Here is a 27,777-nt window from a genome sequence, read left to right as displayed (position 1 = left end):
GCAGTGCAAGGTACCAGTTTCCCCAACGTTTCCTTTCCAAGCAAATTGGTGATTTTCATCCCCTTTCATTTCATTCATTCACTTCTTTCAGCATTGTCTTTCTTTCTTTTTGGTTGAGGGAAGGGGTTAACTTGAATTATCCACTTTGCCCCCCTCGCAACGCACATGCCCGGGTAGGCCCTAATTCATCTTTTAGTCCGGGTGCAGTTCCCAGTGGCGTACTCTCGAGGGACCGGGGGAACTCCTCGTCCCCGGACATGTCATGTGTTTTTAAAGAGATGCAAAGGACTGACATTTCTGAAAATGGCACTCTCACCTTCCGGCGGTGGGTATAGGAATTTCTACGTTTAGAAACATAAATTGTTATTTTTGAAGAAAATTCCACTGCCCCGAACCAAAAGCCTATTCGCCATTGGCATATTTTCCACAGACTGTACGTCTTTACTAGCTCCAAAAGAATTGATTTAACTGCACAATGGGTAGCTAAATATGTCATTTAACAAAAAAGGTTAAAACCCGCGTTGTCTGAATCACTTTTCGAGCGTACCAACTTCTCCGGTTGCATTCACCCGATCCTGTGCTGGGCTCTCCATATGGTGGATATAGTCCCCCCCCCCACACACACACAATCTTTCGTGGAGAGAAAAGTTAAGGTGGATTTTGCAGAATTTCTTGGACTGAATAACAACTACAGTTTATTAAAAGGCATTCAAAAATGGAGAACAATTTTGTAAAATGCCACAAATGGATCAGTATCGTTTTGAAGAACAGGAGTGTAATAAAACACGTTAAAGACGCACATCTGTGTTATGACCGTAACCCCGGGTACAGGGAGAGCCAAAGGTGAGCAACCACATTTCCCAGTTTTTTAGATGATTTTTCAGGTTTTTAGAATTCGAATAAACTTTTTTAAGAACTTACTTTTTCTACTAGCAGAAATTTGGATTTTACTCTGACGAATCTCACGGCGCCCTAAATAAAAAAAAGTGGACGTGTGACTTCAAATTACGCGTAAATATTGACGTGATGGTCCAACAGTGCATGGATAGTGGAAAACCCAATTTTCTTATTTCCTGCCGGTGGATTTCCAGGTTTTTAGAATTCGTGTCTAATATTGAAAAAAAATACTGTTTTCTACTGGCAGATATTTGCATTTGTTATGACTCTCGCGAAGCCCCAAACGGACAGGTGAAAGTTAAAATTCCTATCAGTCAAAGTAGTATGTGATGTTCCAAAAGTGGACAGCCCAATGTTCCCACTTTCTTCTGGTAGATTTTGATGTGTTTTGACGTCGGGACATGTTTTCAAATAACCGGCTTTTTGACGGCGGAAAGTTGGACTCTACTTTGATGACTCTCGCGGAGCCCTGAAACTGGCTAACTAGAAAATTGAAACGAACGTGTTGCGCCCCTACATTCAAAATTGAATGGTCTTCAGACCATGACGCCCAAACATCGCGCTACACCCATTACCCAGAAAATTGTCGATTTCGAGTCTACGACGCGAGGAAGGTGGAAACACCCGGTCAATTACCGACTTGATTTCATGTCTTCGAAGCATCCCAATTGATAGTCCTGTATGGAGGATGAAAAGTGGCCATCTGCTTATCCGCTATCAGAATGGTAGAAAAGCAGATTTCATATTCTGGTAACATGCAAGTTCGACTTTTCTACTTTTCTGCCATCTCAAAAAGCAGAACGAACATTGTTTGGTCAAGCATTTTTCTATTTTTCTGCTTTTCTGATTCATGAAAAACAGATTTTACTTTTTCTTCGTTCGCTGGCAGCCGAAAAGCGGCCATCTGCTTTTCTCCTTTCGAACAGGCAGAAATGACGATCGAACGTTTTCACGGTAACCGTGAATTCTACTTTTTTTGCTTTTTTTAATACCGGAGAAGCAATTTTACATAGGCGGCCGTAAAGTGGCCTCCTGCTTTTCTGCCTCATTCCAAGGGCCGTGAACTTGAGGGGTTGTGAACAGGTTATGACCATTTCCTTTCTTGGGGATTTAAGACGTATAAACCAATAATTACAGTCCACCCTATCTTTGGTAATGAAAGATTCACATTCCTTGGCCCAAGCATGTGTCTATTGGATGATAGCTTTAAAACTGTATTTTCTTTGAGATGCTGTTTTCTCTGCCTCGTGGGTCCCCAGAAAGCATGCTTTAAGTATTGGTTTCTATGTGCATCAACTCCCCCTGAACGGAAATGGTCGTAACCTACCGGTTCATGACCGCATTCATGGCCCATCGAGGACATAAAAGTAGGTGGCCACTTTTCGGCCACCTAGGTAAAATCTGCTTCTCCGGTATCACAAAGCAGAAAAGTAGAAAACTTGAATTCACGGTTGTCGTCAAAACGTTCAATCCACTTTCCTGCTTGTTTGACAGGTAAAAAGCAGATGGCCACTTTTCGGCTGCCGTCGAAAAGAGGAAAAGTTAAACTAGTTTTTACTAGCAGAAAAGCAGAAAAGTGGAAAAATGCATTACAATAAAATGGTCATTCTGCTTTTGAGGTAGCAGAAAAGTAGAAAAATAAAAAAATGCATGTTACAAAGACGTAAAATCTGCCTTTATACTATTCTGATAGCAGAAAAACAGTAAACACATGGTTACCTCATGGCCCAATCAATGGTTCAAAGCGGCATAAACTGAAAAGAATATTCACAAATAAGTCTTATTGTAGAACTGAAATTGTGGGACATCAGAAACAGCTCGGCAGATGAATGCCAGAATGATGAAGCTCCCGGTACAACGGGTTGGGCCGAATCAGTCGGGGCGCTAATTAAGTGTGCCCAGGGTTCCCCCTACACATTCCTTGAGAGAAAATCACACTTTTTTGAAATCTAGGATGGTACAAAATCGTTTGAAAACGGACATCAGCCCAGAAACCGATTTACCCGTCTTTGTTCCTAATCGGGTGCGCTGACTCTGAAATCAATATTATAGAGCGATTTCGATTTTTGCTTTTTCGCATTTCACACTTTCTAAATAGGTTCTGGCACTCTTTTATATTTCTGCCATTAAATTCCATGCTTCTTTAGGAATCAACGAGTTCATGTGCCTCCAAGTTATGATATAGAAGAGAAATTGACAGTATACAAATTGCGAATCTGTTCGCAAAGGCATTATTTTGGGGCCATCATTGGCTGTACTAGCGCCCTCATCCATTTTGCATGAAGGCTTTGTGTTTTTTCGTACACATTCCGTCTGTGTTTCCTGTTTTTGAAATAAAGTCTCAGTTGTTCACCTTGTTTCATAGCTAAGATACATTCCAACGAAGGATTTATTTAAACATTGCTTTTTTCTGCAATTTGTTTGTGGACGTTTATGGCCTCTTTCTGCTATGCCGTGATCGGCCCCCGTAGAATTTCTAGCCGGTTACGTAAAGGGTTGCTTGCAGCCGTAAAAATAGCGTCCAGCCGAAAATCCGGCCCGAATTTCGAATCTTCAGCCTGGTCTATGCGGCGCGGTCACGTATGTCCAATGCGCGCTATCCGTGCAGCACTTAGTTCAGAATTACGTGCGTACTTTGCGCATGCGCAAAGCGGTGATTGTGTCATCGCATAACGTTAGAGGAATGAGAATAATGTACTAATATAACGGTGGATTGTCCTTGATTAGGAGTTTTCTCGAGAAAAATCACCAATACATTATGTAGATCAGACATCACATTTATAGTTGCAAGAAGGTTGATCAGTGCTACATTTTTTTTAATGGAGATTCAAGGGCAGGAATTCCGAACAGATTCACAGTGGCAGCGATAGTTGCTTGATCATTACAATTAACCGATCCACACGTTTCCGCGGTGCACACGCGGTATCGCCAACTCGGGTTCACGCACAAAAAGTGTGACTGGACAGGTTTCATGCTTTAAAAACTACAGGCTGTGACTTACAATTTAAATAACAATAAACACTAAATACAAAAAGGTTCCTGCTTTCATTTTTTAATCATTGTTGTTGTCAGACTAAAGAATCGATACCCTACACAAACATGGAATCGACACTACACAAAAGTTTTTCCCGCCGCTTCTTCGTAGTTCAAAAAAATAACTTCGCTTTTGACGCGCTTACTTTTACTTCATTCAGTATCATCGTCACAATCAAAGTTTTACAATGTCTTTAATGCTGGGGCCGGGGCTTACATCCACGCTAGAGGGTCACAAAAAATATCTACAACGGCTATGCAGAATATGCGCAAAAAGAACAATGAAAGAATGCGAGGAGGCCAAAGGGAAGACGGCAAAACTTGCGGCCGCATATCAGGACAAAATAAAACACAGGTTTGAAGTGGACATAAGTGGAGACACGACTGATATTCATCCACAGCATATTTGCCATTGCTGCTACTCGAGGTTATTCCAGACAAGAACACAAACAAATGAACAAACAACTGTGTGTTGGAGGCCTCATCCAAGAACAGGACAATGTGAGGTCTGCAGAGATTGTGTCAAGCACTCAAGAGGAGGAAGACCACCTAAACCAAAACACCCAGGTCGACCAAAGGCCCCTGAAAACCTTGACAGCCATTTCGAGTCCCTAAATTCAGAGGGAAACAACTTTAGACAGCCTGTAAACTCCAGCAGTTTCTCAGCAACATGTGACACATTTAAATGTGGGGTGTGCAAGAGACTTTTAAGCAGCCCAGTAGCAATGCCATGTGACCATGTCTTCTGCTTGACATGCATAAAGACAAAATATGAAAATGAGAAAAGGGTCAAATTCCTTGCCCTGTATGTGACTCTGTCAGACATTACAAGCAGGTTGCCTCTGTCAAGCAATACTACTGGGAAGCCTTCACCACCACAAGTCTCCAATGTGATTCTTGCAATAAAGTACTGCCCTTGTCTGAAACAGGAGGACACAAATGCAATCCTGTTCTCTCCATCAGCAAAGAAATACATAATGCCCTCAAAGAGCCCATCATGCCAAATCCTTTACCTCTTACACTAGAGAAACTGGGGACACAAATACTAAAATCCAAGCTGGCACAATCATCAGATGGTATTTCCACTACTTTTAAGACTGGTGGACAGGTAAGATTTTAATAGAAAACTTTGCCACAATTTCAATCTATACTGACATTTATAAATTATGATATATACAAGTTTTTAAAAATGTATTTACTTTACAGGGTAAAAACCTGCATCTAAGGCAAGATTGCACAAATTTGAATCCTGGCAGCATGTCTGTATTTTAACTTTATCTGTGGAAGCATATACATGTATACAAATGAACTAATACAAAAGTGTAGTTTTGCTTATTTTCTTGAAGAGAAAAATGAATGGTCAGAACCCCCCAACGCTGCCCCCTCCCCCTGAGGAAAAGGAAAAAAGGAAGAAGATCCCCCAAAGCAAACAAAAACAACTACTACCAATGACGAAATAAAGAAGGGGTTTCTAAAATAGAAAGACTCTCAAAATCCTCCTCTGAAAACATTTCCTTAAATGCCCCCCCCCACACACACACACAAAATGCTGGATGTATTGGTGACACTACAAATTGCATAATTCATTCTGCAGCAACTGGTGGCAGTCTGCATTCCCAAACCACGTCGAACCAGCGAGGAGGCATCTTCATCTGCCAAAAGGCGTAGAACACGTGTTCTGCAGACAGCTAGAGACATCATCAGTGGGGGCTCAGTTCAAGTTCAGTTAGCTCATGAAATCAAATTGCAGAAAGACCACAAAGAGCTTCAACAAGAGCTTAGCAGTCTGCAGCATATCAGGATTCCCCAGGGTGATCTCCTTTCACTTAAGGCAAACATGTGTTTTAGCTGGAAAAGAAACAGAGAGTTAAAATGGTTAGTAAATTTTGCCATCTTGTGCAGCATGCAACTTTTCATCAGATTATAAATGCACTTCAAAATATCCCAGATTTTCATAACAGAGATGAAGCCAAAACATTTCTGACTGTTTTATCTTTCTCAGCTGGCTCAAACAGTATGGAATCCACACAGAGTGCGAAGCAAAGCTACGTTCTCAACAGAAGGCAGTTATTAACGACAACATAATTGCAGAGTACTTGCCATTTACATTTCCCGATGAAGTTAACGGTGGGTTTGTCGTGAAAAATGCTGCATGCGTTGCAGTCAGGTCGCTCCATGACAAGGTGATACAGCAGCTGCAAGAGAATGAAGAGTAAGCATTGCTTTAAAAACCAATCATTAAATGTGACAGATGCACAACAGTGGTCATTGCAAACAAACAGGAGGGTTAAATGTGTAACCACAAGAAGTTCTATCGACTGTAAATGTATCTTGATGGGAATATCTGTCTGCACAAGTTTCAAAGAAATCTTCTTTCTATGCTCATTTCATCACCAGTGCTGGAAAACTGACTTGGCACGAAGGATTGATTCCCCAGGGTAAAGTTTGGATAAAGATAGGAGGAGACAAAGGAGGTGGCACATTCAAGCAAATGCTTCAAATTGGAAATGTTCAACATCCCAACTCACTATCCAACACTTCAGTAATAACCATCTTTGAGGCATCAGACACAATTCACAACATCAAACTTGGCCTCTTACGTCACCAGCAGCAAGTGAAGGAGCTTATGGAGTCAACATGGAGGTAAACCTTTACAAAAAAAAGGTTGACTAAGAAAATGCAACTTATAGTATCAATCAATTCTTTTACATGTATTTCAAAAATTAAAAAAATTAACGAGTTTTATCCATCATAACCTCACTCGTACCATTTTTTTCCAAGGGGACATACCTTTGACATCTTCTTATTCGGAGATTACGAATACCTCTGTCGCATGTATGGCATCAGCGGAGCTTCAGGTAAATGAATCTGATATAATAAGAATATATTGAAAGCATTCATGAACAACTAAAATTAATATTTTGTGATGTTCAGTCTAACAATAAATACACATAATAACTTTAATGATTTAACGTCTTTTAATTAGGTCGCCACTGTTGCCTACATTGCGATATCACTAAGGAAGACATGCAGCTCAAGCATTCCAAGCGAAGACCAGTTCATCAGCGGACCCTTGACAGCATGAAAAGGGACCTGGACAACTTTGTAGCAAGTGGGGCTGATCCAAGGAATGCCAAAATGTACAACAATGTTGTCAGAGCTCCAATCCTTCCTATCCCTCTTACCCATGTAAGTTGTCCACCAATTTTTAAACACAATACATTGTCCTGGGAGTTGTGCATGACAGAAAACCTTTTTGTTGTATTGATGAGGCCATCTGAAACAAGAGTTTAACATTTCTGTATTTTATTCATATATTATCATCATAGGTATGTCCTCCTGGCTTACACATAAGTAACTTCAACAGCTTAGAGGCTGCCTGTAGTGAGCTTGACATGAAGGTTGCATCGACCCTCGCAAGGAGCGAAAAGGGACAAGGGGAGAAGGAGCTGGGTAGGTGTTGCCAAGAGTACATCCAGGCACTCAGAGCAGCCACTCACCTGGAAGAGCAAGCAGCTTCCTGGCGCACAAATGCAGAACATCTGCAGGAACAGCTGACTGCTACACTGATAGAAGTTGGTGATAATGATCACCCACTAGTGGAGCTCCTGTCTGAGTCAGTACAGGAAAGTACACAGAAAAGTAAAGAATTGGTAAGTGTACATCACTCTCAGTTTGTAAGATGGAGGAATGAATATGCTTTTTATACTAATGAATACTTACAATGAATATGAAGATTTAACTCTCATGTTGAAAACTGTCTCTAATATTTTTGCAGACGTCTCAAGCATCACAACTAAGGAAAGATGCAAAACTGACACCTGGACAAGGCCCTTTGACCAGTGCCCTAGACTCAACCCTCCAAGAGTTCAAAGTTCAGCGTCAAGTGTACCACAACAAGTCATTCGTAGGAAATCATGTACACAAATGCTGCAAGGTAAGTAAACACTATTGATCAAAGTTAACATACATGTAGTTGACAATCTCTATCAACCAAACAACCAACATTTATCTGTTTTCTGATGTTGTTTTTCTATTGTTTTTTATTGCAGACTGAGAACATCTACAAATTAACAAGTGCAGTTGTAAAGACTGTGAAGCGAGTCTGTCCAACCTCTCCCGCAAGACTACGAGAAGCAGAGAGCCTTGCTGCCAAGTACAGCAAGCTTTTCCATGCATTTGCCAGTTGCCACAATTTATACAACTTGGCCAGGGAGATGGAGGAGGAAGACATCAACACACTTGGTTAGTAACTATTCGAATGTTACAAACTACCTTTCAATGTATTGATGAAAATTTCCACCTTGTATACATGATTGCTCTTTCATTGTTTTTTTTCCCCCAGAAAACAACATTGCCGAGTACCTTGCATTCTGCCGAGAAGAATTCCCCAAAGAATCCATTCCCCCGAAGATGCACATTTTGGAGAGCCACGTTGTTCCTTGGATTCGAAGATGGAGAGTTGGGCTGGGATTCCATGGCGAACAAGGGGGGGAATCAGTTCACGCACGTCTGAACAACATCCGTTCCAATATCAGAGGTATCAGGGAAGCAACAGACATCCTAAAAGCAGTGATTGAGACGCACTGGATCCAGACAAGTCCCGCAACAAGAGGAGACCACTGAGGAACACAAACCAGCAAAAGTACAGCCAAATATAATTTATGTTCTAGCTGACAACTATCTTAAAGTCAAAGTTGGAACTATATGCCTTCTTGTAAAAAACATGCAGGTTTCTGAATACATACATATGTACGTAGAATACTAGTATAGGCCTGCTGCCCTTAATTAAATGAAAACAGGTGTAAACAATCACAAGCAGATAGCTGCATGCGCCACTTTACATAGGCCAACAACGATACATGAAACATTCACTTATGTTGCCGTATCAACTTGTCCCTTGTCACGTCAAAACAAGGCCTAAACACACAGGGTATACATTTATCAGAGTTTCTTTCCAATGACAGTCAAGAAGACTACTACGAGTACGAGTATACGAGACCTATTTTGTAAACTGCAAGCAGAAAGAAATATCTATAAACGGAAGATCACATACAAACTATGTTATCCTGGATCTCAGTTTCTCCTCAAAAAGCTGAAATAGCACTTACCCACACTCCTTATTGTATGAATAAAATAGCAATCTTCGTTGGAACTGCGAGGGTTCCGTCTAGCAATGTACATGTACATGGGCGATTATGTACAACTTCAAGTACAACAACAGCGACACGGCCCTCCGGATTGTGTACACAATTAAATGGATATGCATCGACAACGACCGCCTCGGTCCTTGGTTCAACCCCTAGACGCTTTTAAAGTATTCAATCGGTTATTGATGTCTTCAATCAATATTATAATAGCATCCCTTGCCTAAAATTAATCAATCGAAGTATTTTGAAACTCCATTTCCTCATGAATTTACACTGTAAATTAAATTATTTCACCTCTGTTACTTGAAATTTTGCAGAAAAACACGTAATTTCAACAATCCTTGCTGGTAAAAACAAAATTATTGCTCTTCTACTGATTGAACGACAGCTTTTCAAAAGCCTCAAACTTCAAATAAATCGGTCTGAAAGACCCATGAAAACTCAAGTTGTCATGTTCAGTACTTAATTTGCAAGCATGTTGCTAAAAACACGGATTTTGGCTCAAAATATCGCTTTTTTGTTGAGACGAAGTGCAGCATAAATAGCGCGCACATGAACTCACCAACGGCTGCAAATAACGTCTATCACCCAAGTCTTGTAATTAATATTAATATATTCATCATGACGGTATCAGAACAGACGATGTCAGTGGATAAAAGAGACCCCTCTTGATGACGCGTCGAGACATGTTTACTACGAGCATGGTATTTAAACACCTTGCTGCGCATGCGTAAAAACTGAATGGCACGCATGGACATACGTGCGGTACGGTGGGAAGATTTTGACGAGCTCACGTAAATGACATGGTGGTGTAACAGGTAAGGACCGCCTTCAGATTTACAGTTACGCTGTGGAGCGTCAAATGAGGAATAAGTTATTTACTTTACACTGCCTGAAAAACTCTGAAATACATGTACATGTAACTTTAAGTGTTCTGAGCTCAGTTACAGTGATTCTACCTCCATGGTTACAGAATGCCCCGCCACCCCGCATTATCAGTCAGTGTCAGCGTGGTGTCAGTAGCCTGAGGTACAGGTCAAAGTATTCGGGGTAGGCCTATTCTGAAATTCTGTTATGTACTGAGTAAGCCCAAAAGACTTCAAAATTTTCCTTGCTTAACCCTCCTTTGGTTTTACAGCACAAATATGCACGAGTGCCCACGGTCACTCTTGTGCATGTATTTTCTACATGGAACACAAACATGCACAGGTTCAGTGTGTACACAGTTGGTTGCCAGCACAAACTGACACAGGGTCTTTTGTGCAGTCCTCTTCACTGCATTTGGTTTACCGCACAATTATGCACATGAAACAGCGAAGCACAGTTGTTGGGCAGCACAAAAGTGCAATCTTGTATTCTTGTGAGGGACAGTTGGTCCAGTGCACAACATGACACAGCTGTGCTTCTTTGAGGTGCTATCAGCATGACCAAGTGACCCAAAGAGTGACTTCAGCATAGGAGGGTTAATTAGGATTGCAGTGTGGAGCTAGTAGGCCTATTACTGGGGGATGTACGCCTACTTACACCCACAATTCTGGGGTGATAAAGTTTACTTAGGCCTACATGTACATTCGTGAAGAAAAGAGAAATTTTCCCTTTAAATTGGAAACTCTGTTGTGGGCCCTGCTAGCTGCATCTAGGATGGTTTGCACAATGTAACTTTAATAATGTCAATGTAGAGTAAACTCCGACTAAGTCGACATCATGTAACCCGTCATGTTGGCCCAAGTCGGCCGTTTAACAAAAGTCCCAATCGTCTGTTTAATGCATTTCCATTCAAAATTTCATTTCCAATTCGGCATTTATATGTCGTCATTTCATATATGTCAGCATGTTTTTCACGGTCCCTTTTCCACAAAACCACAAAAATTCCTTTGTGTAAATCGACATTAAAAAAATTGTGCTTCGGTATCGGTTTCCTTTGCCGCGGTTGCCAAGAAGTGTCAAGTGACAAGTCCCGTGTGCCCGCTGCCACCATAAGTACATCAATACCAGTAACCCTTCTAGTGCTCCATGCATGCACTCTGTCCATTTTGGGGTCGCTTATTGAATGCAGTTTGGTTCCCTGCCCAAAGATTCCTGGACGACCCTTGATAATGATTCGTCGGGTAGTCAGAATCATTGGGTCTGATATCAAGACTATATGGAACGAACTTAACCAAGCACGTGTGTGGCCGTGGATGAGTTTAGTGTCTGTTGCCTGCATGTACTGTAACTGTATCACGACCATGTACTAATATGTATATGTACATGTACGTACCACTGCACTATCGAGTCGTGATGTGATATGCAACTGTGCAAGTGGCTTGCCATCCTTGCTTTGTCTTTAGGGGCACATGATCAATTATTGAATTTGCAGGATAGTAATCGAATGAATTTGCTGGGATCGACCATGGAGGTAGAAATAAATCACGGTAAATCGAAACCATTAAATTAGTGCAAGGAATCATAATGTACATGTGTGTACGTGTAAGTAAGCAAAATGATGACTAACAACACAAGCTGGCATTTGCATAAGTCGTCATAATTTCTTGAGTCCCGAGAGTGCTGACTTAGCCGGAGTTTACTGTACCTTTAGCTTTAGAATAATGATACTCCTAGAATTATACAGTGTTTACTGTCTGTTTTTAATTTAGGCTCAACATGGAGTCCAATAATGTCCGCTCATGCCCAGCATGCTCAGGACCATTTGAGCAGCGCCAGAATGCCAAGGCCGCTCGGAAGTCACCGATCGTGCATTTTAAGCTTCGTTCTTTAATCACCCCAGAGTCAGCAGAAGCATTGTTTCCTGGAGTCAACCTTGATAGCTTTGTGTGCTCAAAGTGCAAAAAGCATGTTCTTTCACAAGGACGACTAGTTTCAATGAATGGCAGAATGAGGTATCATGTCACCCCACAAACTATAATGTACAAAGCCATGTACAACAAAAAAAGGAACGCCTGCCGAGGGGTATCAGAGCTCACTGACTCGGCAGCCAAGAAACCCAGACTTGCTGGAACACCTTGTGAAGGCGAAGAGAATGGTGAAGGATTGGTAGGTTGAAGCTGAGAAATTTCATTTTCAAAGAGGCAGTGGTATTAAGCATTCTGTAGGCTTTTTCACACTAGACAAATCTCTGGATTGACGCAGGGTTGGTGTGCGGTTAAAAGCTTGTGATTATTCACACTTGACAATTTTCATCCCCATGTCCAAAGATCGTATAGCGCCAAGCAGTGGCGAAAGATGTGGAACTTCACCGTGAATGCGCATAAACTGTTGTTTTCACATGGGTGCCATTTTGGTTGGACTGCTCCTGTGCAGTGCATGATAATACACAGGCACAGAAGCCGCACACACTCCCTGAACATACGCATTAACGTTCACACTCAAATGGCACCCATGGTGATAACACGTTTTGGGCCGACTTATCCATCTTGAGCGGCGTACATGTAGGGGTGCAATGTGGCGCTGAATAATCTTTGCCCGCGTTAACCCCGAGATTGATTTCAACATAGGTTGAACTCAACCTTGCTCTGGACCAGGGTTGAGAATTTTCGACCCAGGTTAATAATATTGTGTGCTCATTACCGGGTTGAACTCACCCCGATAAGCTTGGTTTGCTTAAAACAGACGTGAAATAACACCGGGTAGAACGTGAGGTTGAAAAATCGAATTTTCCAGGGCAGTCATGGGTTCATCCAGGGTTGAGTTGAACCCAAGTTATTTGACCTTACAACCAAATGTAAGAAAAATTCCAACTCACTTGCTATTTTCATTGAAGGCAAGTCCATTCTGCTTTTTTAAAAAGGGTGATGTTACAATATAGCCACTGTTAACCCAAATGCTCCAAAGCATTTAGTCGTGAGTAACTTGGAATTAAAAAATGAAAACATCTGTAATGACAATTGGATTTTCACCAGGCTGCTGATGTTGCAAACATACCTGTCGAGTTACCGTACACAATATTTTTGGATCTGAAGAATTTTTACACTGTTTCTTGTCTAAATCCATATTTGCACTATTGTTTTATCTTATCATGTGATGCATCACAAATGGGTCCAGCAAGTATTGTTAATGTTAAACATACCTTATGTGGGTTTGAAGGGGACTCTCATAGTTTAAAGATGCTTTTTTTGCATCTTATCACCAAGCTAAAGGTGTTCCATCCCCTTTGAAACCTGCTAGTTAACATTTTCTGTTTGAAATGGAAAGTGTTTGCTTGCAGAATTGGTTTGGGGTTTCAAGTCACTTCTGATTTCACAAAACGTGGCATAATTTTTAACCGTGCGTAAGTCTTGCACTACACATTTATGCTGTAGCTACACAATATACATGCACTAATGTTTGATTTGACAAAATGTTGCATAGCTGTGCCAAGTTTTAATAATACAGGTATTTAATTTCTTGGATGAGGACAAAAGTAGCTTTTATGACAGCTGTTCCCTCACAGCCAAATAAGTTCTTCTTTACCTTCAACCTTTGTCGTGTAAGCCTTGTCAAGTTCAGCAACAATGAGGCTTAACTGGCCACATGTGATAAACTGATCAAATCATTCAATTCAGCTTCATTTGGCACAACTTACATTATCTGGAATTATTGGATAAGTTGCACCATAGATTGTTGCATAAGTCACTGAGTTAAGCAATGCGTAAGGTTTGTGAAATTGGTCCTAAGTTGTTGTGCAACTTACACAATAAAATATGGCGTAAATGGAGTTACACCATTATATAAAGTTTGGTGAAATTGGATACACGACTGAAACCAAATTCAGCCTTGACCAAATTTTATCCGGATCAACTCTGATCCCAAACTATTAAACCTGGCCCCCATACCAAGTGTGACACTCTCAAATTAAAGGATTGTTCTCAGCAATTGTTACTGTGCTGCAGGTGATTGAGGAATCGTCATCACCGATGGAAGGCATATCTACTTTGAGTAGTGATAAAGTTGACCAAGAACCCCAACCTTTGTCTTCTGTACAAGTAAATGCTCCGACTGCAATGCCCCCTAAACCTAAGAAGGAAGGAGAAAGACAGAAAAAGGTAGGAGGGCCAAACTAATATGTATTAGGTTACCTACTGTCAGACACTTGAAAATTGTTAAAAAATTTCAATTCTCAAAAAAGACAAGTTATGGCTCGAAAGTACGTGTACATGTAGTTATATGAACATGTACAGTATGTACTATACATGTAGTAGTTTTACCATTCCTCCATGATGATATAGGTCCAGTGTTTTACATGTAAATCAGTTTTATTGTCCAGATGGAAAAGAATTTATGCTTTTGTTTCATTTGTGTCAGACAAAAAAAATCCAGAATGTGCCAAAAAACTTGCCTATCCCACCCAGCCCTTCCAAAGTTTTTGACCCCATGAAATTGGTTTCATCGCATTTCTGTGAAACACTGCTTACTTTTTAGACGTTCAGTTTCTCTGTCTTTCATCCTTTTGAATACCTGTCTTACCGTATTTTTTGTTTACCCTTTAGGAAAGGGTGATTACTTTCATGAAGCAAGGAGCCTATGTGAAGGCATTGAAAAATCTCCTCCTCCTTGAGAAGGGACGCAAAGCGTTTCGTGAAATCATGGCAAACGAATTACGCAAAGAGGTGCATTATGTCTTGGAGTCGGAAAACACACTCAGGGGTTTGACACCTGCATTCTCACTTGAAACCATGGAAAACTTCAAGTGGAGGGAGGTCATGGAAGATGTTCAAGTCAAGATGCCAATGACTTACACTGTCCTCCAAGGGATCATGCCATCGGAGGATTTATTGATGAGAAAAAGGTAGTGCTGGTGACATTGATTCGTTGGTTTTGTTGATTCTCTTTCTGGGTGATGTCACAGATACATTGGTAAAATTGCCCTGTGCATGATTAAAATACTCCTCATTTACAAAGTACCTCAAAACCTGGTCACCATTGGTTATTTCTTCCAAACTTCGTTACCATTTAATGTAATGCCCATGTCATCAGCCCTGGAAAAATGTGGAAACCATTCATAATCATGGCACGCCTCAGAAACATGGTGTTGCAATTTTAGTATCGAACTTCAAGTTGGGCTGGAATCCAGAAAGCTGTGATCATTACAATAAATGGCTTTCTTAATTCTGATTTCAACCATATGGTACTGTATACGAATCTTGTAAAAAGTTTTCCTAATTGGTAATTGATGCGTTTGATTGGAAATATATAGTCAATGTTGAATGTTCTGTACCAGATGCAATAACCTTGGCAAAGGTAGTTTGTGTATATTATATAAATGGAACACTTACACGTACATGCACAAGTATATAACATGTACATACCTGTACGTGGACATATTCATACATGTAAATATGTACACTTGTACATGTGTATGATCTAAAGCCCATGTACACATGGCCACGTGTATGGCTGATGCTTGAGGTCAAGTCTGGGTATGTGTGGCTGTTCTTAAAAATAGCTGGTTCCATATCGAAGGGACTTAAGACAATGTATTAGTGAAATTGATTTGGTTTTTATTCATGTACATGCACTGTCCATCAACTTAAGGTTTGTTCAAATGTTTAGCCTTTATCCTCACATGCCATTTTCAAGGTTCGGCCCTAGGTTTCACCCTCTCCTGTATGTGTTGCCACAAAGTGAATTTACTTTTTGCTGTTGAGGGTTCATGTACATACGTTCCCATAGCAATATTTTCCACCATAACAGACATATTCAACTGCCAATATATGATGCACCTGTACAGACTTCTTGGACGTTATGTGTGTATTAACAGATGGGGGTTAGCAGGTGTTTTTGTGTCAGCTGAGGATGAGTCAAGGTGTGTTTGAATCTGTCAGCTCACTCAGCTATGACTCTACGTGTATATACCGAGAGCCTGAGCACTGTTACACCGTTTGTATGTCCACACTCCTCCTGTGTGAAGTGGTCAAGAAAATATTCCTGTCAAGTAATTGTGAGCAACTCTGGAATCATAGATGTCTTTTTTTTTCAAAGAAGGGAAGCTTGGTGTTTTTATTCCTCCAGACTGAAAAGGCATCTTGATGTTTCTGTCACAATTTGTTCTCTTTGTCTCTATACAGACGTACATTTACGACTCGACGAGAGGCAAGAGAAACATGGAACAGGAAGACTGGCAACATTGTCGCAAACATCCTGTACGCACATAACCCTTGGGTTTACAAGTTCTGGCACAACATAGTTGGGTTGGAAATGTGGCGGCAGGGAGCAGACAGGAGGATATTTGATAAGCTTCATCACCTCGGAGTCTGCTCTACATATCTATCAGTGCAGGAGACTGTGGACAGGATTCGGTCCTTACACAATGAGCACATTCACCAGTGGAAGGAAATCACAGTAAGTTAAACTACATGTCGCTGGATGATGTTAAAACACACACAGTTTTCCTTATTTAGTCCAGAGAGGACGTGTATACTCATTTAAGAACTTTTTTCATTTCCGCGTTTGTGGTATTAATGTGTCGCGTTTGGTTGGGCAAAGTACAAAGACGATGCTACACACGGACGGACGTTGCTAGTACATGCAAGTGGGCTACCGTAAACCACAATAATCCATCATTCTTGAGTAGTCAGAATTGCATTTGGGAGCCCACTCAAAAGAACGAAGGCCTCTTTTGTTTGGGTAAATGGATTTGCCTAGGAAGTGAATAGAATCAGAAAGAGATTTAGTTAATGCCAACAAGCAACTCCTTAGTATCAGTAGGCAAGAACATGCATGGCCAGGAATGAGGCCTATGCTATTGACCTGTTGCTAGAGACTGTTGTGAGACTGTTGACATTGACATGCACCACATGTAGGCAGTTGAAACACGGCTGAACAGAAGAGATCAGAAGGAAAAGAATGAAACTAGTGGTACCTATTAAAGCTCAATAGTTGTGCCTCCCTACATATTTTTATTAGCACCAGAAATAAATTGCAACTTTGAAGAATTTGCGAAAAAAAATCCCATCCCCAGCAGCTTTTTGGGGGAAGAAAACCCGACATTAAGTGGTTAATACAATCAATATTTATGTTTTGCACTTTTGCAGTTGCAGACTGTGATGTATTCCCTAAGCATTCAATCTCTTGTTTCTGTCTGAAATATGTTTAAGCCATACATGTAGGTCTTATGGTAATTTTTATGTTGTAACTAAATTTGAAGAAACTGTTGCCAGGCAGTAGGTAATTCCATGTCGCAATTCACTGATTTCCAATATTTACAAATTTGTTATCAGAACCTGTTTACATGTGTTTGGAGAAAATGGCTGGATTTTACATTTCAGACATTTTTTAGATGAAAAAACCAAACAATTCCCTAATTCCACGTATTAACAGTTCTCTAAGTACTTAAGAATACGGTTACTGAGAATAAAGTTCTGTTAGGACTTGAGATGAAAACATTGTTGTGTTGAGAAACATTTTCTACACACATGTAAAGTTCTGCAAACAATGCAACTGCCCAACTAGTTTGTCATGACAGACATTATTATCTGCATTTCCTGAAACAGAGTCATAAAAAGTTTTCTTTTTTGTGTCTTATTGTTTTGTTGCATATGGCTGGCAGATTAAAAAATCTTTGTCTTAGAAACCATAGAAAGGGTTGCCCCTAGTGTACATGTGAAAACCAAAACCGCGCCAAATTACTTCTCAAAATAGCAAAACAAAGATTTAAAATAAGGTTGGCTTGTAAACAAATTGCATTGCATGGACCCTCAAATAATTTACAACAGATTTCATGTTTTCTGCTGTGCATTTTTTTTTCAACTTAGGAGCGTCACCTACATGTACCAACCTCAGAGGAATCAACTGATAAATCCACCGGAAATAAATCCAGTGGAGATAAATTCACTGGAGATAAATCCACTGGTGTTGGCTGCAGTTACAGCCTGTGTTGGGATAAAATCAAGTGGAAGGCAGCAGAATGTCGTCACAAGGAAAATCATCAAGCCCAGTTTCACCGTCGCGCACTGTGTTTCAGTGTCCAGCATCGAACGCCATCATTGCAGCTCTCTGTATGTGTTTATCAACGGCATTTTACATTTGTTTGTGGAGTGCAGTGTATATGTCATGATTGCTGCATTTTGGCTGATTTCTGAGTTAGGCAGGATTTGAGATAAAAACTTCGCTCTTTATTCAGGGAATAAAGATGTGCTTGACCGGTATTAAATGTTCATTAACCCTCCTATGCTGAAGTCACTCTTTGGGTCATTTGGTAAACACCTCAAAGAAGCACAGCTATGTTGTGTTGTGCACTGCACTAACTGTCCCTCACAGGAATATCAGATTGCACTTTTGTGCTGCCCAAGAACTGTGCTTCACTGTTTCATGTGACATCATTGTGCAGTAAACCAAATGCAGTGAAGAGGACTGCACAAAAGACCCTGGGTCATTTTGTGCTGACAACCTACTGTGTACACACTGAACCTGTGCATGTTTGAGTTCCATATAGAAACTACATGCCCCACAGTGACTGTGGGCATTTGTGCACATTTGTGCTGTAAAACCAAAGGAGGGTTAATGACTGGCTTAGGAAAACGGACGTGACTAATGCCTGATCCCCAGGTGAGGGCATTATCTGTTTTCAGTCTCCTGAGCTGGTCTTAAACATTATTGTAAGACCAGCCACAACATGTTTATTCCAATTCATAAATACCTTTTTGTTCTAGAATCTTACTTTAATTTTCCCGAACTCCCCTGAATATTTTTTAGTATATTCCTTGTGCAAGTTGTCCCAAAGAATCTCTTTATATGGACTTGCCGCGCTTAGCGAGCTGCGTGCACACAGACTCTCGACCAACCAGAATCGATGAAACTGTCTCGTATCCAGCACGTGATTTACGCAGCGGATATTATCACTTCTCAGCGGGCATTATCAAATGTTAATACCCGGTCAAGTGGCACGTTGGATGGGGAGACTGTCTGAGGTACTTATGAATAATGTTTGTAGACATTGAGAGTGTTAAAAGCAGTGTATATGTGCAAGTATACTGTTAAGCAAAGTTCTTCTGTAATATGAAAGGTTGTAATCTTGATTTTGTTTGCATTTTTGCAGAGTGACGATGCAGAAATTGATGTCCACCCTTCCTCTATACTTCCAGATCAGAAAGATATCCAGACATTGAAGCAGCGTATGGCAGTAATTGTCCAGCGAATTCTGGTCCAACACATGAGTGCATTGGATGATGTGTGTGTAGAGGCCCACATCCCTCATCACTTCACAGCAGAGATGTCTGAAAAGTCGTCGCTTGTGAATCTAGGGTTAATTGACTCGGACCCTAGGCCAATGTCTGGCGGTCGAAGCATAATGCAGCATCTACAAGAGAAACACTGTCCAAAACAAGAAGGGAAGCCATTCACTCTGCCCTGTAACAGCTGTGAATATGAAGTTAAGCGTATGATTTGCCACAGAGAGATTCTGTCAAAGGAAGCCTCGCCGAGAAAAAGGCTTGAAGGGCTGTTACCAACTCCTCAAGAATTTGACAAACAGACGCTCCTACTACAGGTGAAGATGTATGCACAAAGCTGTGGTTTGTGTTGATTGGTAGTATGGGAACTGGGTACTCTACTGAAGTAAATCATGGCTTCCTGGATTCCATGGAAATAGGCTATCCCCAAGGTTTTAAAGAAAAATGAATTTGTAAAACTGTTACCAAGTTGCTAATTCTTTCTTACCCAAGTTGCTTAGAGGGGATGGGCCATGCTGGGAAGATCTCTTGTAAAACTTGCATCAGCACATAAAACAAACATACACATCTAAATAATTTCAAAAATGCGTGGAAATGTGTTAAAAATTATAGTTTTCACGACCCTATTTCACTCCCTTCTGGGAGCAAAAGCTAAACAACGGCCGTCGGGTACTGAAAGTTTTCTGAAGAAATTCCCAAAAATCGCAACATCATAGGACAGAGAGTGCTTTATCTGGCGACTATTTACTGTTACGTAACGACATGTAGGCATGTATATGTACGTTATGTAGAAGCGTTAGCGTGTGCAATCATGTCAGACTCAAATGCTGATAATTCCAGCATTAATGTTTTTTGCAATCACAGCGATCAGTTGTCATGTTCGTCTTATTCATTTGACCAAGAAAGCAACATTGAAGAGCTGATGAGGTCCAATAAATATTGCCTTGTAAGTTTGAACCAGAAGACACTCGGGAAGAGATTTTGCAACTGGAGGCTGTTGGCCACGGGCATGGCGGCAACCCGGAGGGTCGACAACGAAACACGTGACTGGTCATAATTTTTTACTGCACCATTTAAAAAAATGTGTCTTTCTGAAAAGATGTAATTGTCCTACCATTGGCTATTTGATAGCTATAGTAGAAGTAGTCTTTTGTCCATGGCCTACTTCGTCAAAGTTGATATTCCATTCCAACATTTTTTTTTTACCGTGAGTCACTTGCACTGCGAGTCACTTGCTTGGCATCGATGTGTCGCGTGCATGACGACTGTGCGGCATTATTTGCACTGGAAAATAGTCCAGTGCAATATAGTCCAATTTTACCTCGTAAGCGTAGTACATGTATGGATGTACATGTACATGTCAGTACTGGTATGTGTACATAAACATACACATGTATTTTGAGTCCTCGTAAATATCTGATAGTTTGTCATCCACAAATCTATTAAGCCACAAACACTGGTGTAAAAAGTGGCTTGGGAATCTACAAAACTGTTCTCCGGGGAATTGTTTTGACTGAGGCAACAGCCACCGACACCAACACAGTTTATAGGCATTCTTTCGAAATTCACAATTCACTATAGAAATTATTACATGTGTAAGATGGGATGCAAAACAAAATGAACGTGACGCATCAATTTAGTTGTCCAATAGCTAAGCCCTGTGTTAAGAGAAGGGCACAGGAAACAAGACCAAATGTGGTTGAATCGAAATGTACGAGTACACGCTAGAGCAGAGAATTTTATTCTTGCGCAAACCGATCAACTTTCTTGCCGGAGCTATGGATTTTTTTCTGGAAAGTTGAGTCCGTCCAGTGACGTCACATTTTTGCCAAGATTTGTCTGCTGCCCTCATCAACTGATTTCGATAACTTTTTGCAAAGAGCCCAGGCTGAGACTGAAACAAGCACACAGAAAACACCAATTTTGCTGATTTAATGACATAAAAGAGGGGTTAATCCAACTTATTGTATATAAAATGGTTGAAAACTACCATATAAAATAAATTTAATACTGCATGGCTCATCCCCTTTAAGTTTTGTTTGTTGGTTGCATGTACCTGGCATCATGATTTGAAAATGAAACCTGATGTCAATATTCAATGTACATGTATGTGCTTCAGGAATATTCTTGTCAACACGATATCTTGAGTAATACTTTGCCTATGAACTTCGAATATGGCTTGTGCTTATAATAATCCTATTATTATAATATATAAGCCTATTGCATATAAGCCCAAAAGGTGAAGGTCACAGTAGATAAAACAAAGACAAACGTTGTTTGTTATCCCAAACTTACAATTGTTGGTTTTAGGCTTGGGCTTGATGAGGGGGCATTTGTGTTTATTAGTTCATTCATGTTTCACATTTAAAACATTTCCTTCCCTTTTTACAATACATAGGACACAGTGAATGATCTCTTTCACAAGAATAGCATCAACAGCAAAGGTACACTTTTTCAGCTGAAGGAATTCTTCCAATATAAGTCAGTGTCATCTAAAGTCAGGGAGGACTTTAATGGCGTGTGGGACTTGATGGAGGTGAGATGTAATGATCTCAGAACACTAGTCAAAATTGTCAAATATATAATTATGACGCATTGTTGGTGTCCAGTTCTGTGTGTCGTGAAAATTTGATGACTTGTATTATGCTTTAGATTATCACCAACCTGTTCTGTCAATTGCATTGTCACAGTTTGCAACCCACGCTTATGTTGTTCTGCTGGCAATGAAACTGACACATATGAATGGCTTAGATGACAAACCTGAAGGATTTCCTGACTCGGCTTCAGAGGCTATACAGAAACGGTGGCTGAGGCAATTTTCTCAACGTATAGTTGACAACGTCTGGGCTTGGGTCTCAAGAGAGGAAATGTCTGCAGTCTTGACAGGTGCAACAACTGATTTGAGTAATGATGAGAATCCTGCTGACATCTACAGTTTCTGTTCTTGTCGTAAAGGTAGGTAGATAGTTAATGCTATAGGTGTATTAGTAATCTTTTCTTGAAACTAATGTACCCAGGCAAGTGATTTAGGATTTTGAATGGAGGTTAGCCAAGGCAGGAAAAGATGAAATATACCATTGAGCACACTGATTTTCTGGTGGGCATAGTCAGTGTTACTGGTAGAACACTAAGCACTCCCCTGGCAACAACTTCTACCCTCTTGGTTGCATTCCAGTTTTTTAACTGTTTCCTATTCATTCGAGCACATTGCCTTGCAAACCACTCCAGTGGAACAGTCAGATGAAATGATCTGTTGGAGGAAGCCCATTTGCAGATACATTTACGAGTCGTAATGATTTTCAACCCAGCTTGTACTAAAATGGTTTCCAGTGAACTTGGTTTAATTTAATTTGGTCCCAGGTCAATTCGGTCCCAGTTCAACTTGGTCCTAAGTGAACTTGGTCCTAGGTCAACTCTGTCCCAGGTCTACCCATTCCTGTGTCAACCTGGTCCCAGGTCAACTCAGTTACAGGTCGACTTGGTGCCAAGTCTGTTTAGTCCCAGGTCAACTCGTAGATCAGCTCATTCCTGGTCAACTCAGTCTAATTTCAACTTGGTCCCAGGTCAATTCAATCCCAGGTCAAGTTGGTCCCCGGTCAAATTTGTTTGTGTTGCATGCCATGATATTGATGAGCATGTGGTGTTGCTTACAGTTTTCAACATGCATCCCACGCAGATTTTTCAGGAAAGTGTTTATTAGATGTAAGAGAAATGAAAGGACCAGTTAGAATAAAAATGTGTTGAAAATGGAAACACACATAAATGTACATGTAGGGGCCTATCTAAATCCAGCATCTGCAGGGTATTCAGAAAAAAGGAAACCCATCTTTAATCTGCAATATCGGAAATCTATGCAATATTGCAGTATTTCAGAAAAAAGGTATGTACTGGTATTTAGGGAAAGGCTAGACTGTCTTCTGTCCAACTGTACTAGGGTCATGCGCATGACCCTAATTATCCAGAAATAAAAGGACAAAGGAACAATCTTGCCGTTCACAAGAGTGAGAACAAATAAACAAGGTGATCGAGGAATATGCTGTCACTGTCATATATGACTGAGCAAACAAAAATTAGGTAAGGTGGTAAATGAGGTTGTTAAGGCCCTTTTTAGACAAAAGAATTCACAGAAATACCCAACAATGTAGTCTTACTGCCTGCAACCCACGCAGATTACCAATACCTATGCATCATTTCCTGGTCCATTATTTTCACTGACTAAATTCTCGATATCCAAATGTGCGTCCCCACTCTCCCCCGTGAAGGCGTCGGCCATGTTCGTCCTCTTTTTCTTAACGCCATTACGTTACGGAATGTGTTTTACCAGCCCAAAATTTTGGGAATTTTTTTCTTAGCTAACGCGTGTTTCTGTGTTATTCCTCTATCACCTTGTTTGTTTATTTGTTCTGAATCATGTGAATGGCAAGATTGTTCCCTTGTAATTTTATTTATGGATTTTTTACCATTTTCTTTTCAGTCTTACGTAGGTGGTAGACTGACCTTGTATTGACCTGTTTTCAGAGTTCGCCAGGTGGCGCTATTGCTTTTGGATAAATATATTACCGTTGCTTCAGAATAAATATTGAGAACGTGTGTTTATTTATTCTGCTTGCTTGTTTAATTTCTATGATTCGCCCCAGTTGTGGCATTCTGGTGTACAATTTGATTAGTTTTCAAAAGCAGTTGCTTCATTATTCTATGGATATTTGCTTTTTGCTTTTTTCATTTCGCCGGGTATTTCGGCATTTCTGGTTTCTTGATATGTTTAATATTTGGTTTTCGATTTTTCATATTTGCTCGATATTTCGGCGTCTCTGGTTTTTCCGATTTCCCTCTGTGTATTCTGTGTATTGGATTATCGAGAGCCTGAGGGAAGTTGGAGTTAGTCTTCACCCCGCTTCAAGTTATTTGGCCGCTTGCGGGCAAGGGATTCCTAAATTAGTAAGGATAGTGGTGCTTGGTTTCAGTCCTTGCTAAGCTAGGGAATAGCACAGTGTGTGTTTAACTATTCCCTCCCGTTGGCCGGTCCAGGGTACGGCCGTGCAATACCGTAATTTGCTCCAGTACTTTACTGTCGAGCACATGAGTTCGCTCTTCAAGCATCAAGTGATATTCGTGAACTCGTAGCGGTGGTACTGGTGAGTGAGTCTCACCCTATGGGCCTCTTTGAGCATGGAGCAACGTGTCTGGCTCGCCTCCGCTCCTTCTCGTTCGGAGCACGTGCGAGTACGCCCCTTACGCAGGCAGCTTGGGGCGTGACTCGGCACCCTGCAGTCGGCTCGGCTTGCTGGTATAGGTTCGCCGTTACCTGCAAGGGTTTTCCGGTGAGCATGTTTCACGCTCCCTACAGTCGGAGCGCGTTCGAGTCGTCCCTTATGTTGACGAATAGGGACAGGTCCCGGCGCATTACAGTAGTCATCTGCCACGTGAAAGAATGCTGTTTGGCCACTACTCGTGGTCTAGTGCAGCGCTGTACCTTGCACGTGGTCGCTGCCAGGTTTTTAATGCTTGCGCTGACCGCAGAACTTGTCCTATGATGTTGGTTGGTTTTTGGCAATGGGTTCTCTCCCAACCACTGTAAGTAAAAAGACGGCGGCTCTGGCCCTTTCCTGTTCTGATTGAGATCTGTTAGCATCCGGGACCAGGCCCCTCTCCGGCCCGTTCTTTACGCAGGGGCCCCGCACCGTTGGGCCTTCTCCTTCATTTGGGCTTTCGGCCTCCCCCATTGCAGCCAGGTCTAAACGCTTGCAGTAACTGGAGATTTTGAACTCCTCACGGTTGGGTTTGACTGGGCGTGGCCTGCCCGACTGTGTTGTTGGTAAATGTTTCCTTACACATTGTGGTTGCTTGTTTTCTGGCAACGACTTCTCACCCATCCACTATGATAAAACAACCCCCCCCAAAAAAAAGCGGCTCAGGTCTATCTTGCTTGTGTGCCTGCGTGCTTGCTGGCTGGCTCGCTTCCATTTATTTATTTATTCATTCCATTTCTTTACCCAGGGTATGCCCAGTTGGTTTCCATTGGGCCCTATGGTCATTACAAATAAATAAAATAGTTAAAAACTCACGATGAAAAGTAAAATGGACAAATACGACGAACATTAATATTTACAAATACACTACCACTAAAGTATCATACACATGTGAACATTAAAATAATCAAAGAATTAATTAAATACTGATCACGGAATGGGCAAAAACCCCGCTAAAAACCCTATGGGAAAAAAAGGACACAGGGAAATTCCCAATCCGGTTCCAATTAAAATTTGCAACCAAGATAACATCTCCGTAGATCAGCATGTTGGACTATACGCCACTGGTCATGGCTTTCCGTAGTTCTGATATACTTCTGACTTTCTCTGACAAATTGTTCCATATTTTTGCACCTTTCACCGCAGAACGGAGCGTAGCATTCTTTTTCGGCTGAAGGGATTTTAAGTGCTTTGTTAACTGAGTGTCTTGTTCCACGAATTTATGTGAATGGCATACAGATTTGTCAGATAACATAGGAGACAATTTGTTTAGACTTTTAAAAACAAGAACAGAGATGTAACTCTCTCAGAAAATGGTACCCAGTTCAGTGTAGCAAACATATTTGCTGAGGGGGTGAAAGAGGTGCATTTGAGGATTATCCGTGCAGCTCTTTTTAGACATTTGTTAAGAATGGTATCGTGGGATATGTATCTTCCTCCCCATACCGTGGAACCGTATTCTAAAGTTGGCATAACTAAGCCAATGACAAGTGTGTGCAGGCTACTTTGTTCGACATAGTTCCGGTTTCTGCTTAACATACCTAATTTAGATGAGACTGTTTTTCTTACGTAATCAACGTGTGAGCCCCAAATTAGTGTTTTGTCAACAATAACTCCCAAGCGTTTGCAAGATTTTTCTTTGACAATTAGGCAATCAGCAATGTAGAAGTTTGATTCTGTATTCGCAGTTTTCTGCCTTGAGCCAATAAGCATGCATTTGTATGTATTTAGTTCAAGTTTGTTTCTTGAGCACCAATGTAGAATTCTGTCAAGAGCTACATTCAGATTCCTCTCTATTTCATTAATATTGGAAGAGCTGCACATTAGAGTTGAGTCATCTACATACATATACAAGTTAAAATTTGGTGGGATACAGGATGGCAGATCACTTGTGTAAATAATGAATAAAAGCGGTCCTAATATCGAACCCCGTGGGACACCAATGGCTAGAGGCAGAACCTCTGATATCTTACCCTCAATATTTACCGACTGACTACGATCACTTAGGTATGATTTAAACCAACCAATTAGTGAAGTAGACATGTTAAGCCTTTTCAATTTTTCCAGAAGAATTTCATGGTCAACACGATCAAATGCTTTACTAAGATCTGTGAACACACTACCTGTAACTTCTCCATGCTCCATAGCCTGGAAACACCAATTTTCAAATCGTATAGGGTGGTTTCAGTTGAGTGCAAGGGTTTAAATCCTGACTGGCAACTAGGAATAAGGTTATTTTCTTCCAGGTAAGTGTATACTGACAAGTGCACAAACCTTTCCAAAATTTTAGAGACAATCGGCAGTATAGAGATAAGACGATAATTGCTTATACTACATTTGTCTTCTCCCTTGTGAATTGGTGTCACCAGAGCATGTCACCAGTCTTTGGGATATCTCCCACATGTGATGGAGAGGTTAAAGATACGAGTTAGACATTTTTATTATTTTAACACTTATCCTATCTGGACCTGTTGATTTGCTTTTGTTCTCTTTGAATCCCAATGTATGTGTGAACCTGTGCTTTTGGCAATTTTTTTGCAAACGATCACGTTGCCTCATAAGTTGAAGAATTTCCCCATCAAGCCAGTGTAAGGAGGCACCTTGAGTACGTTAAGTTTTAATCGGTGCATGGAAATTGATAATGCTCATAAATAGGGAATGCCAACGTCATTACAATTTAAGACACGTTGCCATGGTGCATTAATGAGATCTTTCTTTAGAGCATCATTGTCTATATCTTTAAAACACCGAATATTAATTGAACGACCTTTCATTTTTGGCATTTTCCAACTACATGTATATAAACCCTAGACAAGATAGTGGTCACTTATTATGACTGGTAAGACACCACAATCTTTCATGAGCTCTGGGTGGGGACTAAAAATAAGATCGATTGTGGTCTGAGTGGATTCAGTACCACATGTTGGTTCGTGTATAAGTTGCAACATTTGAAAAGAATTAAAACAAGAAGTAATTGGGTTAGGATTTATGTTATCATTTTTGGAAACATCAAAATTCAAATCCCCAGTTACAATCATTTTTTTGTGTTCACTGGAGGCTTTATTGACAATGTCTTCAAGTTTGTCTATAATATCAACAAACCTTGTTGAACTGATGAGTACAGGGGCTCATTTGGCCATGAAAGAAATTGTTATCCAATGCATGCCGTTTATCTTCTTGCTGTTTGAGCGAACTGTTATGTTTGTGGTCTTCCCGCAAGCTGCTTGTTGACATTCAGTCACACCGTCTGCTGATCGAAGGGAATTTGCCTAGCTGTCGGTGTTTATCTGCTGCTTCGTCCAG

The 27,777-nt window shown here is 40.8% G+C and overlaps 2 protein-coding genes across 3 annotated transcripts in view; both read left to right on the top strand.

Moving 5' to 3' along the window:
• Window positions 1-5,512: 5,512 nt before the first annotated feature.
• On the top strand, window positions 5,513-9,039 carry LOC110990449 (uncharacterized; the record flags this gene model as incomplete). Its single annotated transcript, XM_087145130.1, has 9 exons — window positions 5,513-5,805; window positions 5,933-6,142; window positions 6,328-6,573; window positions 6,712-6,788; window positions 6,917-7,218; window positions 7,260-7,583; window positions 7,709-7,867; window positions 7,983-8,175; window positions 8,276-9,039. Coding segments are annotated over 9 exons (2,085 nt in total), but the record flags the coding sequence as incomplete, so codon positions are not given.
• Window positions 9,040-9,840: 801 nt separating this feature from the next.
• The window catches only part of LOC110988185 (uncharacterized), a 39,156-nt gene continuing 21,219 nt past the window's right edge, over window positions 9,841-27,777 (top strand). For both annotated transcript variants that reach the window (XM_022251486.2, XM_022251488.2), the window contains exons 1-9: window positions 9,841-9,898; window positions 11,717-12,113; window positions 13,949-14,101; window positions 14,546-14,844; window positions 16,124-16,397; window positions 17,810-18,052; window positions 19,093-19,542; window positions 21,624-21,761; window positions 21,916-22,180. In XM_022251486.2, the coding sequence (XP_022107178.2) occupies window positions 9,879-9,898; window positions 11,717-12,113; window positions 13,949-14,101; window positions 14,546-14,844; window positions 16,124-16,397; window positions 17,810-18,052; window positions 19,093-19,542; window positions 21,624-21,761; window positions 21,916-22,180 (2,239 nt within the window). In that variant the 5' untranslated portion in view covers window positions 9,841-9,878. The remainder of the gene's footprint in view (window positions 9,899-11,716; window positions 12,114-13,948; window positions 14,102-14,545; window positions 14,845-16,123; window positions 16,398-17,809; window positions 18,053-19,092; window positions 19,543-21,623; window positions 21,762-21,915; window positions 22,181-27,777) is intronic.

The sequence above is a fragment of the Acanthaster planci genome, linkage group LG13 (assembly GCF_054643075.1).
Source record: "Acanthaster planci isolate LZ-2023a linkage group LG13, COTS_SCS, whole genome shotgun sequence".
NCBI classification, from domain to species: Eukaryota; Metazoa; Echinodermata; class Asteroidea; order Valvatida; family Acanthasteridae; genus Acanthaster; species Acanthaster planci.
Note: the sequence above shows the minus strand (reverse complement) of the source record. Positions and strands in the feature narration are given on the sequence as shown.